General features: G+C 39.8%; 1 protein-coding gene across 2 annotated transcripts in view; it reads right to left on the minus strand.

Annotated features, from left to right (window-relative positions):
• Positions 1-19,648, minus strand: part of CRAMP1 (cramped chromatin regulator 1) — a 75,426-nt gene that overhangs the window by 41,130 nt on the left and 14,648 nt on the right. For both annotated transcript variants that reach the window (XM_089682701.1, XM_089682691.1), the window contains exons 3-5: positions 4,855-5,045; positions 2,980-3,133; positions 121-204 (exon numbers count right to left, since the gene is read on the minus strand). In XM_089682701.1, coding sequence (XP_089538827.1) covers positions 121-204; positions 2,980-3,133; positions 4,855-5,045 — 429 coding nt within the window. The remainder of the gene's footprint in view (positions 1-120; positions 205-2,979; positions 3,134-4,854; positions 5,046-19,648) is intronic.

Consider the following 19,648-nt stretch of genomic DNA (forward strand, 5'->3'; position numbering starts at 1 on the left):
TTATGGTTGTTAAGCTACCTAATACTAAAATATATTGGCATCACGTCATCTTATTCTTTTCCATGTTTGCATTGCCTCTACACCAAGAAAAAAAAAAAAAAAAAACAAACAAAAACTTACATCCGCCAATTTTTTTCCGGAGCTCCCCATAGCAGATGAGGCCATAGAGCTCCTGTGATGACTTCTTAAAACCACAAGGAAATACTGGGAAAAAAAAAAAATTAAACACATGTGTCATGAGTGGAAAAATGCTAGTATATTTTTGTTTATAGTTCTTCATATGTCTTGAAGTATTAAGGCATTTTGCATTACAGAACAAAACATTCCACTGCTGTCATATAGAATAGCGAAGAAGAACATAGGTTGTGTGATCACTGTAGATTGGGTCTTTTGATCCAATCCATTCTTTAAACGAAAGAAACATTATTATTATTATTACATCGAGTTTATATAGCGCCAAAGGGTTTGCTCAGCGCTGTACAATAGGGGGGACAATACATGGCACAGTACAACAAAAACAGACAGCGTACGAGGGGTAAGAGGGCCCTACTCTTTCAAGCTTACAATCTAGGAGGGAGGGGGTAGTGGAACAATAGAAAACATGGTTAGGATTGGTTTCAAATGATTTTTAAAATAAAAAATAATAGACTGGTTAATGCACACAAAATTTGTATCTTAAAATGTAACTAAAAGGCAAAACTTTTTTTGTTTGTTTTTTTTTTTTTCAATTTGGATGGAGTAAGAGAGGGGTATAACCTCAGTCATTTTCTTTTTCATCTGTGTTCCATTGGGGAGATTTCTCTTCACTTCCTGTCCCAAATCCAAAAACAGAAAGTTAGAGAAAATCCCTCCAAAGTGAAAGAATCCTGGTGTGTCAGAATATGTCCCCACTGAAAGATCCCCCCTCTATTACCGTTCTGAGGTCAATCCAGAATTTGGAATTTTCCTTTACTCTCACTTTATCCAAAACTAAAAGTACGTTTTGCCTTTAGTAATACTTTATTTACTGGTGCATTGTCATAAGCTGAATCATCCCCTGGCCACTTCATTTGAGGCACTTAGAAGGTGAAATGTCCAGAACTAAGTTTTTGGGTCCCTTTCAGAGAGAGGGAAAGATGCTCCTGATAATGGTCAAAGAAAGTGGGCATAGACGAGAACTCAAAAGCAGAAGCATTTTTGATTGAGTTCTCAAGATATACAGTACAAAGCCAGAAGGATGGCTAAACCTGCCAGTATATGCAGTATATTCCAGGGGTGTAGACAAGTAGCTCTGCTGAACTAACCTTCACTCCCGATGGCTGAACAGAGGGGCAGGGGACAACATCAGCAAAGGATGGCTGTAAATACTTACCATTCCCGATGCCCACACAACTATTTGCTCTGCTTAGTAGAAACCTTGTTCTAAGGTCTTCAGAGGGTGTCAATATCAGGGCCCTTTATAGCTCTTGCTGATTCCTCCTGCTGACCCCCATGTCACTACCGAGTCTGGTAAGGACATGATGGTCAGAGGGAAAGTGAAAGCAAAAGAAACCCCAAATTTTGGGTTGTCCCCAGAAAAGAAATAGAGGGGAGTTTTTCCAATGGGGACACTAGATCTGGAGACCTGGGGGTCCCTAAGGAATTTCCTTTAATTTGCAGGGATCTGCTATCACTTTCTTTCAGCTATGGGACAGGAAGTGAAGGTAAATCTACCCCAAGCGACTCTGTTGGCAAAAATAAACCTCAGTTATAACTAGGGATGCATCGAAATTCCGGTTGCCGAAACATTTCAGCCGAAAACACCCCTTTCGGCTGTAATGAAAAAAAGCAACAATACAGGTGCCGAAAAAACCCAGCCCCTCAAAGCCGCCCGCCCGCCACCGCTCGGTAGTACAGTCTTAACTGAGAAACCATCGATCCCGGCGTTGCGCATAGAGATGAGAGAAGGAAAGATGGCCGGCGCACATCTGTATGCCCTTGGAGCACTGGAGCGATGTCACTTCCAGCCATATTTTTTTTTCCCTCTTAAAAGCACTAGATCAATGTTTTTTTTAATTCAATGCTTTACATTGCAGTGGAGAGATGTGGGGTCTTATTGACCCCATATCTCACTATAAAGAGAACCTGTCACTAATTATTTCTATCACAAGGGATGCATGCATTTCTTGTGATAAGAATCAAAGTGATTACAGTTTGGTTTTTTTTTTTTTAAAGAAACAGTGCAAAAATAAAAATAACAAAAAAAAACATTAAATACATTTAAAAAAAAAAAAAAAAGTTTAAAGTGCCCCCGTCCCCCCGTGCTCGCACATAGTGGTGAACGCATACGTAGGGCATTCCCACATATGTAAATGTTGTTCAAACCACACACGTGAGGTATCGCCACGAACGTCGAAGCAAGAGCAGTAATTCTCGCACTAGACCTCCTCTGTAACATTACACTGCTAACCTGTAGAAATTTTTAAAGAATCACCCATGGAGATTTTTAAGCACCGCAGTTTCACGCCATTCAACGATCGTGCGCAATTTTAAAACGTGACATGTTGGGTATTTACTTGCCGTAACATCCTCTTGCATATTTTACAAAACAATTGGGGTATATATTGTTTTTTTTTAATCAAAGTGTATTTTTTTCCAAAAAATATATATTCATGTTTAAAAACTGCACATTTTGGTTTCGGTCAAGTGCATTTTGAATTTTCGGTTTCGGCACCCGAATTTTCATTTTGGTGCACCACTAGTTATAACCCTCCCTTACTGTATTGCAAAATGAGAAAAAAAAAATGTTTTGCTTATAGTTCTGCTTTAATAGAACGGAGTCTCGTGACAAGCAGTGAAAAGGTAAGTATTCAATCTTCTTTTACAGGTATGTCAACTTGGCAATATTTATATTAATGGCAGGGATGCACGGGCAAAACACAGGTTCATTTTAAATACTGTGAAAAGAAATACAAAAGTGTTTAAAGTATGGAAAGAAAATAATAAGCAGAGGACACTCACCATTGTTGAAATCTATGTACTTGGAGATTTTGTGCCATGTTCTATAGTAGAAGTGGCGGACCTGCTCCTTGTTCTTTACCATGCTGGCTGGCTTGGCTTTCTTTTTGTACTTGAGGGCGATGTTGTTCTGAATGGCTTCAAAATCCTTCCCATGCTAAAGAGTGAAAGAACAGATGCAAAATGAGGTTTGCCTCAACCATGTCCTGCTACAATACTACTAGCCGCAGCGACAATTATTGTTTGATGTGGCTCCATCACTCAGCAGTGCTAAAAAAAAGTGACCACCTATAGTATATGCGCTCTGACAGCAACCCTATACTAAAAAAGAATTAAAAGAATAACACATCTGGTCAAACAAAAATAGATAAAATGCGATAAAGGGTGGTTTGAAGTTTGATAGCCACATGGGGAAAAAATATATATATTTGAAATACTACATTTTACCCATACTCATATATATATATATACATACACACACACACACTGTATGTTGAAATGCGCTTTTATTACAAAATATATGAAAAATATTTTTAAAAGTACATTTTCAAAAATACTGTATGTCTTTAAAAATACAAATCTACATTTTTGGAATGCATTTACAAATATATGTAGAAATATATGTTAAAATTATTAAAAAAAAAAAAAATCTGAAGAATATATTTAAAAAATATGTATTTTTAAAAATAATTTTCATATATTTTGTAATAAAAACGCATTTCAACATACAGTGTGTATGTGTATATATATATATTTTGAATATGGCCAAAATTGTAGTATATTGGGGAAGAATATTTTTCAAATACATTTTTCTTCCATATGGGTAGTAGAGCTATATAAATAGTAGGTAAGAAAAACCCTTGTGCATCAAATGTATGCGCTGCTGTGCCAAGCTTGTGGCCTGGGGGCTGAATGCATCTCTTTAGTGCTTACTATGTAGTCCCTGCAAACAGCCATCAGTGTTTCCCATACCTAGGTTTCTTACTCAAGACCATAAACAAAAAAAAAAATATGCTTTTAACATTTAAATGATTTGGTTTATTTATTTCATAATTGCTTACTTTTTCTTGCTGTGCTGTCCCTGTATTTTTCACTTATTTTTGTATCTTTCCTCTGATTTTATTTTTTTTTATATTAGGTCTTTATTAGAAAAATAAAAATTTAGCACATGTAGTTTTTAAGGGAGCACACATGTGGAAGCAACTTGTATAAAATACCATGTTGTATACCATGCCGCAACCAAGCAGCTGGCTCGCATACGAGTGCCACTTTTTAACGGTCGCAATCCAACTTAAATTTACCTTTGCTTGTGGATATGGAAAGTGTAAAACACTGCCCGGCTGCAATGTTAGGATTTCGGTGGGTGGTGGGGAGGCTGCAAAAATGTGAATCAACTGCCTGTTTTTACCACCCTTTTGCCACCTGTGTGAAATGGTCCTTAAAAAGTAGAAAGTCACTCTCTCAATCAACAGTGGCTATTTTTAATCCTTTGTTGCTTGCATTAGTAAATAGAAAAGGAACATATATTATATTTACCGGTTTTAAAAAATTTTTATTAATGTTTCTTCAGTTACTTTTTTTGCACAGGCAAATGATGTCATACATCCCAGGGTTCTTCTGAAAGGGAGGAGGGGCTTCTCAGCTAAGCACACCCTCGTAATTGTATGTTTGAACTAAGGGCAGATGGATTCCAGAAGTCAACGCTACATGTATCATCTGCCCTTACTCAAGATGGCCATGGCCTGGAATGCTAGGGGGTGGAGGAGCGGTGTTTTTCAAAGTGATTTCTCAGCAAAATAAATCATGAAGTCATGGATGGATGGGTGAGTTTGCTTTGAGTATTTAAATTGACAAAAAGGCACATAAAACAGCACTCACTTCATAAAGGGCCTCAAAGAAGGTGTTTTTGTCCTCTGTGCTCCAGGACTCCCACTGCCTCCGAACCTTTTTCTTGTTGCCCTCATCTTTCTCACCGGCAGATGGCGCTGTATTTCGGTTAGAGGTTTTTGTCGTACTGGGAGTTGCTCCAGTAGAGCAGCTTGGTGAGGACAGAGTGGCATTGTCCAATCCTAAATAGAAGAAAAAAAATTATGCATTAAAAACCTACGCCATTGAAACCTCTAGCAGAAGACATCATAAAAGGTAATTAAAGTAGAACTAAAAAAGACAAAACTTTTTTTTTTATTTTGAAGAGTAAGAGAGGGTTATAACCCCTGTAAGGTTTTTTTTTGTCATCTGTTTCCCATTGGGAAGAGTCCCCTTCACTTCCTATTCCCATACACAAAACAGGAAGAGAGAGAAAGCCCCTTAAAGCAAGGGAATCCCTGGTTTTCGACAGGGTCACCAGAACTAGTGTCCTCATTGGAATAAGTCTCTCTACTATTCTCCTTCTGGGCACAACCCAAAACCTGAATTTTCTATTGCTTTCACCTTTAGTTAGCTCGCCCTTACAGAAAAAAACGTGAAGGTGAACTAACACCATAAACCCACACTATAAACCCTGCCGACCACACCCCTGGTCTCTGTTCTTACCTTTGAGTGATGAGCTGTCAGTGCCCTCTCATCAGGTAAGGAACCCCCCCCCCCCACTCTTCTCCCTCTTCTTTGTTCAGTGCTTCCAGGACGGACCAAAGCAATGCTCTGACAGTGCTGGCCAATCATAATCGCTCTGCTCCATCCTGGACAAGTTGCATGGAGAAGGTAAACTTTAGCATTTCATGCTTTTCAAAGACTGTGAATGGCCTAGATCATGTCTGGATTCCAAACATATGCCTATACATTATTAGGTCTGTGATTTGGGTTTACATACATTTCTACAACTTTAGCACAAGAAAAATCTGCAGGACTGTTCGATGTTAACAAAAAAAAAAAAAAAAACAAACACACGTTTTCTGACATTTTGCAAAGATTTTGTAAAGCAGTCACAAAGGCTTTTTTTTCTATTAAAATAACATGACAAACTTACCTGATCTGTGCAATAGTATTGCACAGAGCTGCTCCGAAACTCCTAATCTGGGGTCCCCCGCTGTACCTCTTGGCTCCTTCTCTGTCGCCGAAGCACGCCGCTTTCAGATGTGCAGGCTTGCTCCTGAGACAGGCTGTGTGCATCTATAGATGCACACAGCATGGCTCAGCCCTACCTTCCCCACTCTCTGCTCACAGGATTTGACTAACAGCTGCAGGATCCAATGACTCCCACTGCTGCCTCTCTGTCTTGTGAATGCAGGGAGAGAGCAGCTACAGACAGATACAGTGCTGGATTGAGCGAGTATTTAGGAGGTTGAGGGGGCGATACTGCTACTGGGACATTTTTTACCTTAATACAAGGAATTAATTAAAAGTGTAAAAAGTCTTGGCTTTAGAACTTTCAATTATTTTTTAATTAGTATTCAAGACAAATAAATGCAGCTCTGTATTCATTTTTTATATACAAGCAATGTATCTGCATTTGACCTGGTATTGCAGTCTACTGTACAGCAGAGCTTAGAGTTGGAGAGGAAAAAAGGAGCACAAGGAGCATGCTTAAAGGAGGAAAAAGGCAGAGTGACAGAGATGAGCTGATCACTGAGCTGACAATCTAGACTCGTAGGAATTGATCTAATGACTGTGGCTGTCATTCAACTGAGAAGTGAGGATATCTAGTGGTAAAAGAAGAAGAGAGAGAGAGAGAAAAAAAAAAAAAAAAGTACTCCAAAAGACAACCATTGAAAGTGAGCACTGAAGCAAAAAAGCTTTTTTAAAATTACAAATTGGATGCCCTTTACTACCCAACAAGGGTGGGGAAAGGCAAATGGGACTTTATGTGTGCCATGAAGATCAGTACAATCTTTATTCAATCTTTTTTTTTTAAATTATCTTTTAATGGACTATATACTTTTTCACCAGAGTTCTGCTGTAACTATCTTATGCCATTTTGCTTGTATTGGCTATAAAATTACTTAACCCGGCATTCACTATAACTGGTCTTCCAGAGTACACAGAACATGGAAATACAAATATTTTAGTAAATAAAAACTGCTAGATACCTTTTCTCATCGGCAGTTAAAAGCAGTCTTGTGACTCCTATCAGTGTCCAGCAGAGCACTGATTAAAGCTTGAAGGAGGAGTTTTCATTCTCCCCTGACTTTCCTATGAGACTGCATAACCCCTGACCCTCTGGGCTGATTGGCCCTGTGCTGGTCACATGCATTCTCACGGGTGAAAAAAAAAAAAAAAAAATCACTCTCTAGTAATACACACCTAACTGAGCATGTGCAGCTTGCCCCCAAGGCTCTGTTCTATCAGCAGATGGATTTGGGGGCTTGGGAGAATCATAGAACACAGGATCAGACAGCTTTTTTTTTTTTTTTTTTTTTTTTTTTTTTTTTTTTTTTTACACAATGTGGAGGATTAACCCCTTAGGCTTCACAGGGAGTATACCAAGCATGCTTTACTGCATATACAGACTGATTTTATTGTTATGGATTAATAACACTTTTAGGCTGCATTCACACGAGTGTTTTATAGCTTGAAGCTCCAAAAAAAAAATGTAAAAAATCAATTGTTCTCTATGGTACCTGAACAGATGTGAACAGGCACCATACAGAACAATTGATTTTTTTTTTTTTAAGTTTGCACTTTTTTGGAGCTTCGAGCATCAAGCTACAAAACGCTCAAGTGTGAATGCATCCTAAGCACCCACTTTGTCCAATTATAAAAGGTCAAATTTTCCTTGTTACCATGGAGGAAACATTCTATTCAAAAGTCTATATGAATCAAGTAAATGTCTGTAAAGGGATTCTACAATTCTCCTAAGACAATGAGCATAATTTGGCGATTTCCCACTGGTACAATATGCAGTTCAAGAGCTTGTACAAACATAGCAGAACACGGTGAGCAACGCATACTATTTACAAAGCTGATCATATTGCGGCCCCGCTTTTCGGTATTAAAACATGAATAAAGAAAAAAAAAGGAACTCTACTGTACAAAACTGCATAAGAAAATCAAGTGGCTTGTTAGTGAATGTGGGGAAGAGCACAGACATAGCACAGCTCATACTCACTGCCAATGATTGCTGGGTAGTGACCAATTATCATAGCAGTCTGGATTAGGACATCACTGATTCACACATTAAAGCTGATGTCCAAGAAGATATAGAGGACATACAATCATGCAGATCTTTATCCATTAATAAATCGCTAAATATAAAGTACGTTCATCACTTTTTTTAAAATTTTGTCATGTAACCTGATAGTACAGTTGTTTAAATTATTTTTTTCCCCTCAATCTACACTCAGTACCCCATAATGACAAGTGAAAACAGAATTTTAAAAATGTTTGCAAATATATGAACAAGGAAAAACTAAAATATCACATTGGCATAAGCATTCAGACCCTTTGCAACAACACTTGCAAAACTGAAAAAAGTGAAGTGGGTCTGAATACTTTATGAATGCACTGCATTTATCCCAATCATGGCACCACCTGCCTGGAGTTTGCATGTTCTCCCTGTGCCTGCGTGGGTTTCCTCCGGGTACTCCGGTTTCCTCCCACAATCCAAAGACATGCTAGTAGGTGAATTGGCTCCTCTCTAAATTGGCCCTAGTATGTGTATGTATGTATGTGAGTTAGGGACCTTAGATTGTATGCCCCTTGAGGGTTAGGGACCGATGTGAATATACAATATATATGTAAAGCGCTGTGTAAATTGATGGTGCTATATAAGTACCTGTAATAAATAAATACATTTTAAAGGCAAGTTGTGTACAATACATTATTTGGACTTGTAGTCCGTATTACTGCAGAGATCAGGTTAAAAAAATGAATTCTGATTGGTTTCGCTGGGTTACTAATCTCCTGCTTTCACGTCTAGTAGGCCTTTGGACATGGCATTGCAACATGGCCATTCTAAGATGGAAGCTTCCTAGCTCAGAGAAAAAAGGTACCAGGAGGAGATCTCCCACGTGTGCTATTAACTTGTACCAGAGCAGAACAGTGGGACTGCAGAATGAAGTCAGTGGGTATTTTTAGACTGAAATCTAGCATCGTGAAAGCACACAATCAGCTCTGGCAAACCACCTCCTCACAGAGAGGATCGCGGGAGAAAAAAAAACTTTACATAAAAAAAAAAAAATATATATATATATATGGAAGAAAAGCTAAAGCTGCCAATCAAACCCGAGGGCTTTTATAGCTAGCTTGTATGCACACTTATCAAAAGTTCACATATAAAAAAATACATACATTAAAAAAAAAATTCAGAAGTGCCCATGTTCTGTGCATAAGCAAATGCTCCTGTCTGCTTTCAGAGTGTGGTGTTGCACTTTTTATATCACATTCTCTTTTCTACTCCTAAATTTTCTCTGTGCTCTACAGGCAGATTAGGGATCCGTACTATACCTTTGTTATAATAATCTACATCATGCTAAAGCCTCCACAAATACCAACATTTGATAGGGACAAGGCATGCTTAAAGCGTCCCTAGTCTCATATCATAACAACCCCCCCCAATATCAATAAATACTGTATTCCATGCTGTTCATACTCATTCATTTTCTGCATTCTGCCAAAAATCTGGTTGATCCTGCTGTTCTCTGTCTCCCCTCTCCTGCCCATGTCCCCACTGCAGTTGGGGATTTTGCAGAGCAGTGTTGGCAGTAGCTGCACATGCTCAGTTTTCAGTTTCTATTCTGAGCATTTCATCCCCATCACATCTGAGCAGCCCATATGACTATAGAGTCACCCATGTGGATTTATACCCACTGGTAAACAATAGACCACTCCTCCATGCCCACTAACCAGCTTAAAACACAATAGGGGGGGTGAGATATTACATCTTGATTGATGGAGGCTTCACCTCCCCGTTACTCTAAGACAGACAAGTTAGTTAAATGAACTGAGTGGCATGAGAGCGAGAAAAAGAGTATAAACTGCTTGGAAAGGGGTGCTAGGTATGGGTTAGAAGGGTCTCAGCCCTGCATGGGCAAAGGAAAGGTTCACTTCAAAGATGCCCTTTAAAGTTTCAACTTAGTACCCCACTGTTATGAGCCAATACAACATTCATTTTATGTTATCAAAACTTGAATATGCACTTATCCTTCTTTCCCTGACCTCACTAAACCCACCCCCGACAGATGTATACTTATCTCAGTCTGGTGGAAACAGGCTCTGGTGTTTGTTAACATCCTGGCCACACCTTACCATTACAGCTCTATAGACTTTACTGGAGATTAAATAAGAAGTTCTCCTTTGGAACATGTTACATGCTATACCCATTTTTAGGGTGGAACATGTACTATGTTCCAGCATCAGCACACCCGATCCCCCTATCCTCGTGGCAGCATGTGGGGTGGAGCGGAATCTTCTCCGAGCACCCGCTGTCCCCATTTAAAAACAGTGTGGCTGTGCGGGTATGCTCACACAGCCACGTCATTCATTCACAGTCTCCTGTAAATGAATAGCATACAAGTACCATCAGCCATGGTAATAGACGGCTCATAGTTCACAATGAACTGCAAGAGCACTGGTGAGACCATTGATTCTTCTTGATGAGGTATGGGCAGACAGCTATCCTGGGAGTTTGCAGGAGCTTGAAATTGCACCCATGATCTGCTGATCGTGGGTGAAATGCTCAGTATGCTTAGGGGAAAAAAAAAAAAAAAATGCAGAATTTACCAAAAAAAAAAAAAAGGGGTATTTATTATATTTTCTTCCAAAAGGGTGAACTTAGCCTTTAAGACATCTTTTAACGATAAAAGGTGCATCTTTTTTGAAAAAAAAAGTGTTGAAAGGTCCTCTATTGCAAAATCTAATCCAAATTTAACTCTCCAGTAGCTACCAAAAATGATATCTGTTTTCTGTTGACTGACCCACTGACATCCATAATACTAGGATTGTAATTAATATGCCCTCTCATACTCCAAACACAGGAGATGAGGCCTCATAATGTACGTAAAACTACAGAATATCGCTGGAACGACCCTGCCCTGGATAGATGAACAGATACGTACCTAACATTACCAACTTTAAGAATTCATAGTGATGCAAGACTAGCAGAAAGCATGTGTCATCAGAGGCTGGTGAATTAACAATCAGTTACTCCCACACGTCATCAGATGAGGACCCCACCCAAGACGTTCACCTGCTTCAACTAGTTTTTATCTTGGTTTCCCTTATAAAAGTGCCATCTTTATAAGATAGCACATTTAGTAAGGGATGCTGTTATTAGAAGCAGTTTATGTGCCATTTTTTTTTTTAGATGCTTATTAAGTACAGTTCCAATGGCCTGGTATGTAGTAGGCGCAATGCAGACATCCTTTGGAGCTTGTGAGTGGTACATGGTTGAGATTAGCTAATAAAGAGTATGATGAGGCTGACAAAGACCTTGGCTCCACTTCTCCAGCATATGTCCACCCTTTGTAGGAATATAAAGTGCACTTGAAATTTTCTGTCCTGTGCAGCTCCCATAAAACTACACTAATCCATCAAACTCATTTAACCCAACAGGATTGATAGGTAAGGTCTTCAGGAGTTTCATAAGGTCTTCATCCAAAGTTTCTGATGCAAGAATATGCATTAATAACTTAGAATGAACAAATCTTTCCAGGTTCAGGTCACGAAATGTTTTCTGATTACTTGGCGTATGTGAACTTTGTGGTGAACCCCCATTAAAGTCTGTGGGAGAGGAAGGTGAATCTTATTTAATGGTATGAGTACCAATGCCAAAATTAAAAAAAAACAAAAAAAAAACACACAAACACGATAGAATTCTTCCTTATATAGAACTGTCTGCTCTCTCTAACCTCTCCGACACACACTGACAAAATTGAAGGTTTTTTCTAATAGAAATGGGGCAGGATTATCCATCCCTTCAAATTATTGGCTATTGTGGCTTTAGCACCAAACCCGCAACGTTTTTGGTCAAAAGTTCACAATTTGTGAACTTCACGAATCCTGTGGCTTGACCACAAACCTGAACCTCACCCCTATTGATAGCCAGTCACCATCCAATTACATCCAATATTTACTTTCTCTCTGGTGAAGAGGGTGGGTTTAGGAGCCAGGGGACTAGAACTGGACTTTAAAGGAGAAGTAAAGCCAAAGCTCTTTTGGCTGTACTTCTGTGGGTCACAGGAGTGCAGTTCATTGTGCACTCCTGTGGCCTGTTTGCAGACAGCAGTGACTGATCGTCCCTGCTCTGCGCTAAGAGCGGCTGTAAGAACTCAGCGAACACACTTAGAACAGGTGGGGGACAGATGCAGCATCAACCTAGGTAAGTATAATTGGGGAGAAAAAATAAGTCCACACTTCTCTTTTAATTCTAATGCAGAAATATATTGGTTGTTATGGTTGGCAATCCACATTAAATAGACACGTGAAGTGCTTCTTAGTTATTTCTGCACTCAAAATGACACTTATGGGGAAGGAAAATTGGTAGCATTGTTGAATACACAAACACAAATTCTTTACACAAGTGTCAAACCATACAAAAATGATAGTTTTTGGAAGACTGGACAATTAAGCCACATCATATGATGATTTCTTATATATTTTGAAGGGCTCTGCTGGTGATATCTAGGAGTTATGTTCCTGGGTCTGCACTATCTTTGTTGGACTTTTGTTTTTTTGTTATAGAGACTGCAACAAGAGATGTGGGGAAACACAAAGATATGTAGCAACAGAGTTGGGAATTACGGCAAAGATCCCTCTCTTCTTAGATACCAAAAACACATAAGAAGACAAGGGTTGGCTCAGCCCACCAAGCTCCATCAATGACTAAAACATCACATTTGGCTGGACTGGCCCCCATATACCAGATGAGGCCAAGATGTTATTCAATTAAAAGGGTAACTGCATTTTCGTGGGAAAAAAAATAAGCAAATGAAAAATAATATAGTGTGCACAGCTGAGACTGAAGTCATATTGTAATTGAATGTGATTAAAAATTAGCATTCCTTTTCAATTTGCAGTGCTTTAATTTTCAGTAAAATGCAATGCAATATGGCTACCTGGAGGCGTTCTGTACACAGATGGTGTGCAGAACACCCCCTGAAAATATAATTTCCTGCTTGTGTGATTGGTTCACTGATGTTCCCAGAAGTCTGCACTAAGATAAAAGTAAAATGTTTTGGCATCACCTGCAACAAAATTATCAATTTTGGTGAGATACTCCCAATAGGAACTCACGTCTAAAGGGATGCAGACCCTGCCACTTTACTCAGAGCTCTGCAAGTGCAGCAGCTGATTGATGAATATAAAACCACTACTATACAGATTCGCTTGGCACATGAACACAGACTAACAAAACAGCCATTTCTTCAGAGCAATAAAAACGTAGGACTCTGCAACAAAGTTTGTTAAAATCCCTGCAATGTACATAGATCCCCCAGAGGGGGATGTTTTTTTCTCAACAAAAGTGGAGTTACTCTTTAAAGAAGGAGAAATAAAAATTGTATGTTTTGTTCTCCAAGAACCTGTAATGTTTTCATTTTCCTAAATTAAAGCAAAGAATCTCATCAGCCATGAGACAACAAAGTTAACTGGACTATAGCCAATTGCTTCTCTGTGATTGAGACTCCATTACAATACACACATATATGCACACCTATGTACAAACCTTCAGAATTTGTAAATAAAAGCAGCACAAAGTGCAAATTCACAGCAGATAATCAAAATTTCAGATCCGACTGTAGTCAAGAGCTGAATTCTAATTGGCTGCTTTGAGCTACTGCATGTACCTCTTTAGTAAACAAGTCTGCGTAGATGTATAGCTGAGATATGGCTCGACAGGCCCTATTACTTCCACGGTATGCAAACAAGCCCCATTTCACAATAAGAAGTATTTAATGGCACAGTGCCTGGATGGCTTGTTTATGCAGTTATATGATCTTATAGACACACACACTAGTAAAGATCACGGATCCTATGACACACTACTTCCAGAATGTCAGAAACCATGGCCGATATTAAGATATTACACCAAAAGGGTTGTCTGGATAAGTTCTCCTTCAGGAAGTGCTCAAACTGTGATACAAACAGAAAAGAAAATGGAGAAACAGAATTTAAAAAGCATTCAAAGCATTACTGAGAGTCCAGGATGCATTCCTTGTCCCTAAACACACAGGGTTGTTTATTGCTAGCAGTGGAACTGGAACACTGGAAGAGCAATTTTAAAACAGCAGCTACAACCTTGCAACATGAACCGGTCACACAATCAAGCAGATGAAATTTTATAAATTTATTCATTGATGCTCATTTAAAAGGATAAGTTCACCTTTGGAACATGTTACATGTTCCACCCATTGTTAGGGTGTAACATGTTCCCATAGCCGCAGCTGCCTCCCTCCCTGTGAAAGATAGTATGAGGAGACTTCTCCCCATACTGTCTGTCAAATTTGAAAACAGCACGGACTTGCGGGGCTCTGCCCACACAGCCTCATCATTCATTCATGGACTTCCGTGAATGAATGAACTGCAAGTCCCAACAGCCTTAGCGGCTGTCGGCTTGTAGTTTTCAATTTAACTTCAAAAGCAGCATTGAAGGTCCCAATAAGCACAGTGGCCTCCATCATCCGTAAATGGAAGAAGTTTGGAACCACCAGGAATTTTCCTGGAGCGTGCCACCCAGCCAAAATGAGTGATCAAGGGAGAAGGGCCTTAGCCAGGGAGGTAACCAAGCATCCGATGGTCACTCAGAAAGAGCTCCAGCGGTTTTCTGTGGAGAGAGGAGAACCTTCCAGAAGAACTACCATCTCTGCAGCACTCCACCAATCAGGCCTGTATGGTAGAGTGGCCAGATGGAAGCCACTCCCCAGTAAAAAGCAAATGGCAACCTGCCTGGAGCTTTCCAAAAAGCACCTGAGGGACTCTCAGACCATGAGAAACGAAACTCTCTGGTTGGATGAAACAAAGATTGAAATGTGTGGCCTGAATGCCAAGTGTCATGTCTGGAGGAAACCAGGCACCGCTTACCACCTGGCCAATACCATCCCTACAGTGAAGCATGGTGGTGGCAGCATCATGCTGTGGGGATGTTTTTCAGCAGCAGTAACTGGGAGACTAGTCAGGATCGAAGGAAACATGAATGCACAGAGACATCCTTGATGAAAACCTGTTCCAGAGCGCTCTGGACCTTAGACTGGGGCGACGGTTCATCTTTCAACAGGACAACGACCCTAAGCACACAGCCCACATAACAAAGGAGTGGCTACGAGCCAACTCTGTGAATGTCCTGGAGTGGCCCAGCCAGAGCCCAGACTTGAACCCGATTGAACATCTCTGGAGAGATCTGAAAATGGCTGTGCACCGACGTTCCCCATCCAACCTGATGGAGCTTGAGAGGTACTGCAAAGAAGAATGGGAGAAACTGCCCAAAAATAGGTGTGCCAAGCTTGTAGCATCATACTCAAAACGACTTGAGGCTGTGATTGGTGCTAAAGGGGCTTCAACAAAGTATTGAGCAAAGACTGTAAATACTTATGTACATGGTGTTTTTTTTTTTTTAATAAATTGCAAAGATTTCAAAACGAACTTCTTTCACGTTGTCATTATGGGGTATTGTTTGCAGAATGCTGCAGAAAAAATTAATTTAATCCATTTAGGAATAAGGCTGTAACATAACAAAATGTGGCAAAAGTTAAGTGCTGTGACTACTTTCTGGATGCACTGTAGACGGATCAGACAGGAGGTAGCAGAGTGGGCTCAGTCTGTGTGTGCTTTCCACAAACTGAGTGGACATGGACCTATCATCTGTCCGCTCTGCCCAGCAGGGGATCAACAGGCAGATCCCCTGCTGAGCAAATCAGATCCATCCTGTGTGAAAGGGACCTTAGAATGTACACTGAGTAACACCTTAGCAACTCTGTGTACATTATTGGAATATCAGAAAGAGCACAGTAGTTATGTTATTCTGGCCCAGTGAACCAAGATGTTCAAAGATCCCACAACCAGATAAGACTGGGGTGAAGAAATCAGTGATGGTAAGGGAATGAAGGCCCAGCTAATTAAGATGACTGAAGAGCTTGCATCCAGTAAGAGACCAGGGAAAATATCAGTGCTTATATAGGAGTGAAGGGTGACAAATTAAGACAGATTAAGATTCCACACTTGGAAAAAAATAGAGATAAGATTTTGGTTCTGGCAAGAAATTGAGGGACCATCTAATTAAGTTGGCTGAAGATCTCATGCCCAGAAAAAGAATGGGCAAAGATGTCATTGCCAACGAGTGTATACCTCGGTGCAGGAAAGAACGAGCGAACTATATAACGCACTGGACCTGTCATTTTAGCCAATTAGGATAACTGAAGACCCCACACCAGGAAACAGAGTGCAGATGTTGGTGCTGGTGAGAGACAAGGGAGTCAGGGCCTGGCCAATTAAGATGGCCAAAGATTCAGCTCCAGTCAAAAGGGGAGGCAAAAAGGTTGGTGGCAGTATGGGAGTGAGGGCCCGGCCATTCAACACAGCCAAAGATACCACACCCAAAAAAGATTGGGCAAAGAAGTCAGCGCCAATAAGGGAAGGCAAGTTTACTTTCAGTTGAAAAATTCACTATGCAGGGAGCTATAAACGGAGGCTTCAGGATAATTAAAAAAAAAAAAAATCAAAAAGCAATGTTGTCAAAAAAGGAAAAAAAAAAAACAAAAAAAAAAAAAACAAAAAAAAAAAATCGGTCTGATTGTGGATCATGCTTCAGAGGAAAGGTCTTCCTTAAGTGAACCAATACTTTGTACAATCTGATAATATATTATACAGGAAAGAATGTTTCTATTTTTTCCTCCAAATGCTAAATTTTCCCTAACAATTTACACATAACCAGATGGAACTTTCCTGCGTGCTGCAATTTATGTAGGGCCTGTAACCGTTATTCCATGTAACACCTGAACAATTCAGTGTTCAAAACTGACAACGAGCAGTCAAAAATCAATAGATAAAATACATCAGCAGGAATGGTTTCTATGCACTTTTTATCCAATTTTAACATTTGAATGGATTGGATTAATTTTATTCAGAAACACATTTGTCATTGACTGAATTTTTGAAGCAATCAGTCACGCACAAAATAAAAACAGCTGAAGCTGTCGAAGATTTTTTGGGTGGGTTATTGTTTTGATAGAAATATTTTAAAGAATTCCACTTTTCCTAGCTGCAGATGTGCACAGTCTGCTATTATATATAAAACTGAACAGACTGTAAATCGCTTATTAACTACTCTCCATTTCAGCTAATGCAAAAACCACTGCAGCAATACTCAACTTCCCTCAGGAGCTGTACCCTATTGTATTTCTTTTCTGCCACTGGATGTCCTCATTCTTCCAGGCTGAATGATGGCCAGCATCATTCAACCTACTTTCATGTACCCGCCTACAGTCTGTGCCTGCAAATTAAAATAGGCGTGGTACAGTGGTGAGCTCCTCTCTCTGCTCTTTCCTCTTAGCATGCGCCTTGTCAGCACCTAAAGTGAATGGCTTCCTTTTCCGATCCCCTTTAACCTTCCTCTACTTTACTATTAATCAGCAAACAATCGAATATCAATAACTTCCCTTCCAATCGATTCAAACTGGATTCAATCAAACTGAGTTAATTGACCATGGTGGAAAAGTACTAATAGTTTTGCATCAATCGGCAGCTGTTCATGATTACTATTGTATTTTGATTGATCAGATTATGAGATTACATGGTGAAAACAGAGATACAATCGATAATTTTCGATCGTATCTTAACTTCGAGTTGAAATTCACTTCCCTCTGTGTGGCATATCTGTCAAATAGGTTGACGACCATAGATCAATTTTCCTCAATCTGTTCTCAAGTCAATATGTTATCATAGCATATGGCCACCACTAGATTCTAGTGAAACTGCTGTCTATGCGTTGGTGTGCCATTCAATCTGAATAGCACCCACAATGCACCTAGTCAATGGGCCTATGTTGCAGGGCAGAAAGGTTAACGTGTGCTGATCTACCAAAAATGCCAAATGCACATTTTGGTACCCTCTGGTGCATTAGGTAGCCCAGTCAAATGAAGGGGCTGCCTTTAAAAAAAAAAAGTTGCAATGGTGCCCTTTGGCCCTAAATTGTGAGTCTCTCAAAAGTACAGATAGGTTTCTCTTTCTTGTCTGTACCAGGAAAAAAAAAATTACCCAATTCTAAATAAAAAGAACTAATGTCTACAAGGCCTCTTGCACACTACTTCCTAAATACGCAGTGTTTTTAGGCATACAGGTGTTTTTTCCTTTACCGATGTAAATGCACACCATTGTTTTCAATGTACCTATACACACAGGCTCATATAGATCAGTAGAAAAAAAACAAAAAAACAGCAGAAATCTGAGATGCAGGGCAGTATTTTTATGGCCATAAAAATTTTACTGGTGTTAATAAAGATGTGTTTTTTAGGAGAAAGGTTCCTGCATAATGATCAGTAAGGCCCCATTCACACCTCGTGTAGCAGGAATTTGAGTTCCTGTATGTCGTGCACAGGGCAGCCAATGCCCTATATATGTTTGTTGCACAAAAGAAGCTCCTGCTTCATTTTGGGCGATAAGCTTCACGCAATTTTTAAAGGAAAGTTTTTCCAACAAAATAGCATCATAGTTGGGGTATCATTTAGAATGAATGACACCCAGACGTGCAGCGATTGGCATGAGATTTGGAATCGTGGACAGAATAGCGCCGATTCTGCATGCGATTCTCTTTTTACAGGCTGGAATATATATGATCATCCAAGGATACCATCTGCAGTCAGGACCCCACTGACAAATGTCCTCTAAAACCAAACTTGTGGCTAAAATAAAATGATGAGAAGAGTACCAGTAGGTCTTTTGCTGAGGAAATGTTCACCTCAGAGCTTCCTAGAACCTCTGTCAATTTCTCTACTTCCTGGTAGTAGAGGCTAGTTAGGCCTTCTTGCCCCCATCCCAAAATAAAACACCTCATGCCACAGTTAATTCTCAGTATGTCCAGGATGCATACCTGATAATATGCACAAAGCAACTTAGAACAAGCCTAGCAATGTCTGAGAAATTGACCACCATCAACTACCTGCAACTGCTCTTAGCATCATCATTTACCTCAAGAGAGTGTCACACTTGAGGTATGTCACTTGTTCAGCCTAAAATTCTAGGCTGAATGACCAATACAATCATTTCCTTTAGGAATATACCTGTTCCAAAAGGTCCTTTTTCAGAGATATCACTGGCTGAATGAGAATAGATGGGCTGCAATCTCAAGAACATTGGTAAGTCAACAAAATTGCAGACTTCAATTTTTCTATAGAATAGAAATTGCCTAACCCTTTTCCTCTTGGTTCACATTATTGCATGTTGAGAATGTATGCACAATTGTGTGCACTCCAACATGCTCGATGCACTTTAGCAGACACGAAGGGGGGCTATAAATTCTTAATAGTACCCTCACGCACCAGTAAAATGTAGACACTTTCGTGAGCGGCAATTGTGCGGTGCGATATTAAAAAAGGGATTGGGAAATTCTCTCTCTGTTTTTCTGCGGGTAAGGCAGCCCAGTGTATTAAATGGGCTGCCACACATAACGAACACAGCTGCACAGGTGTGAAACAAGCCTAAATCTTGCTGCACCCTCACCTCTTCTGTAGTAGGATGTTCAGTTTCAAAAGACAAAACCCTCCTTGATCAAAGGGCACCACCGTACTACAATGCACCATCATGTCTTCCC

Source organism: Staurois parvus, unplaced genomic scaffold (genome assembly GCF_062004578.1).
Source record: "Staurois parvus isolate SC_StPar_1 unplaced genomic scaffold, SC_StPar_1.0 ptg000018l, whole genome shotgun sequence".
NCBI lineage: Eukaryota > Metazoa > Chordata > Amphibia > Anura > Ranidae > Staurois > Staurois parvus.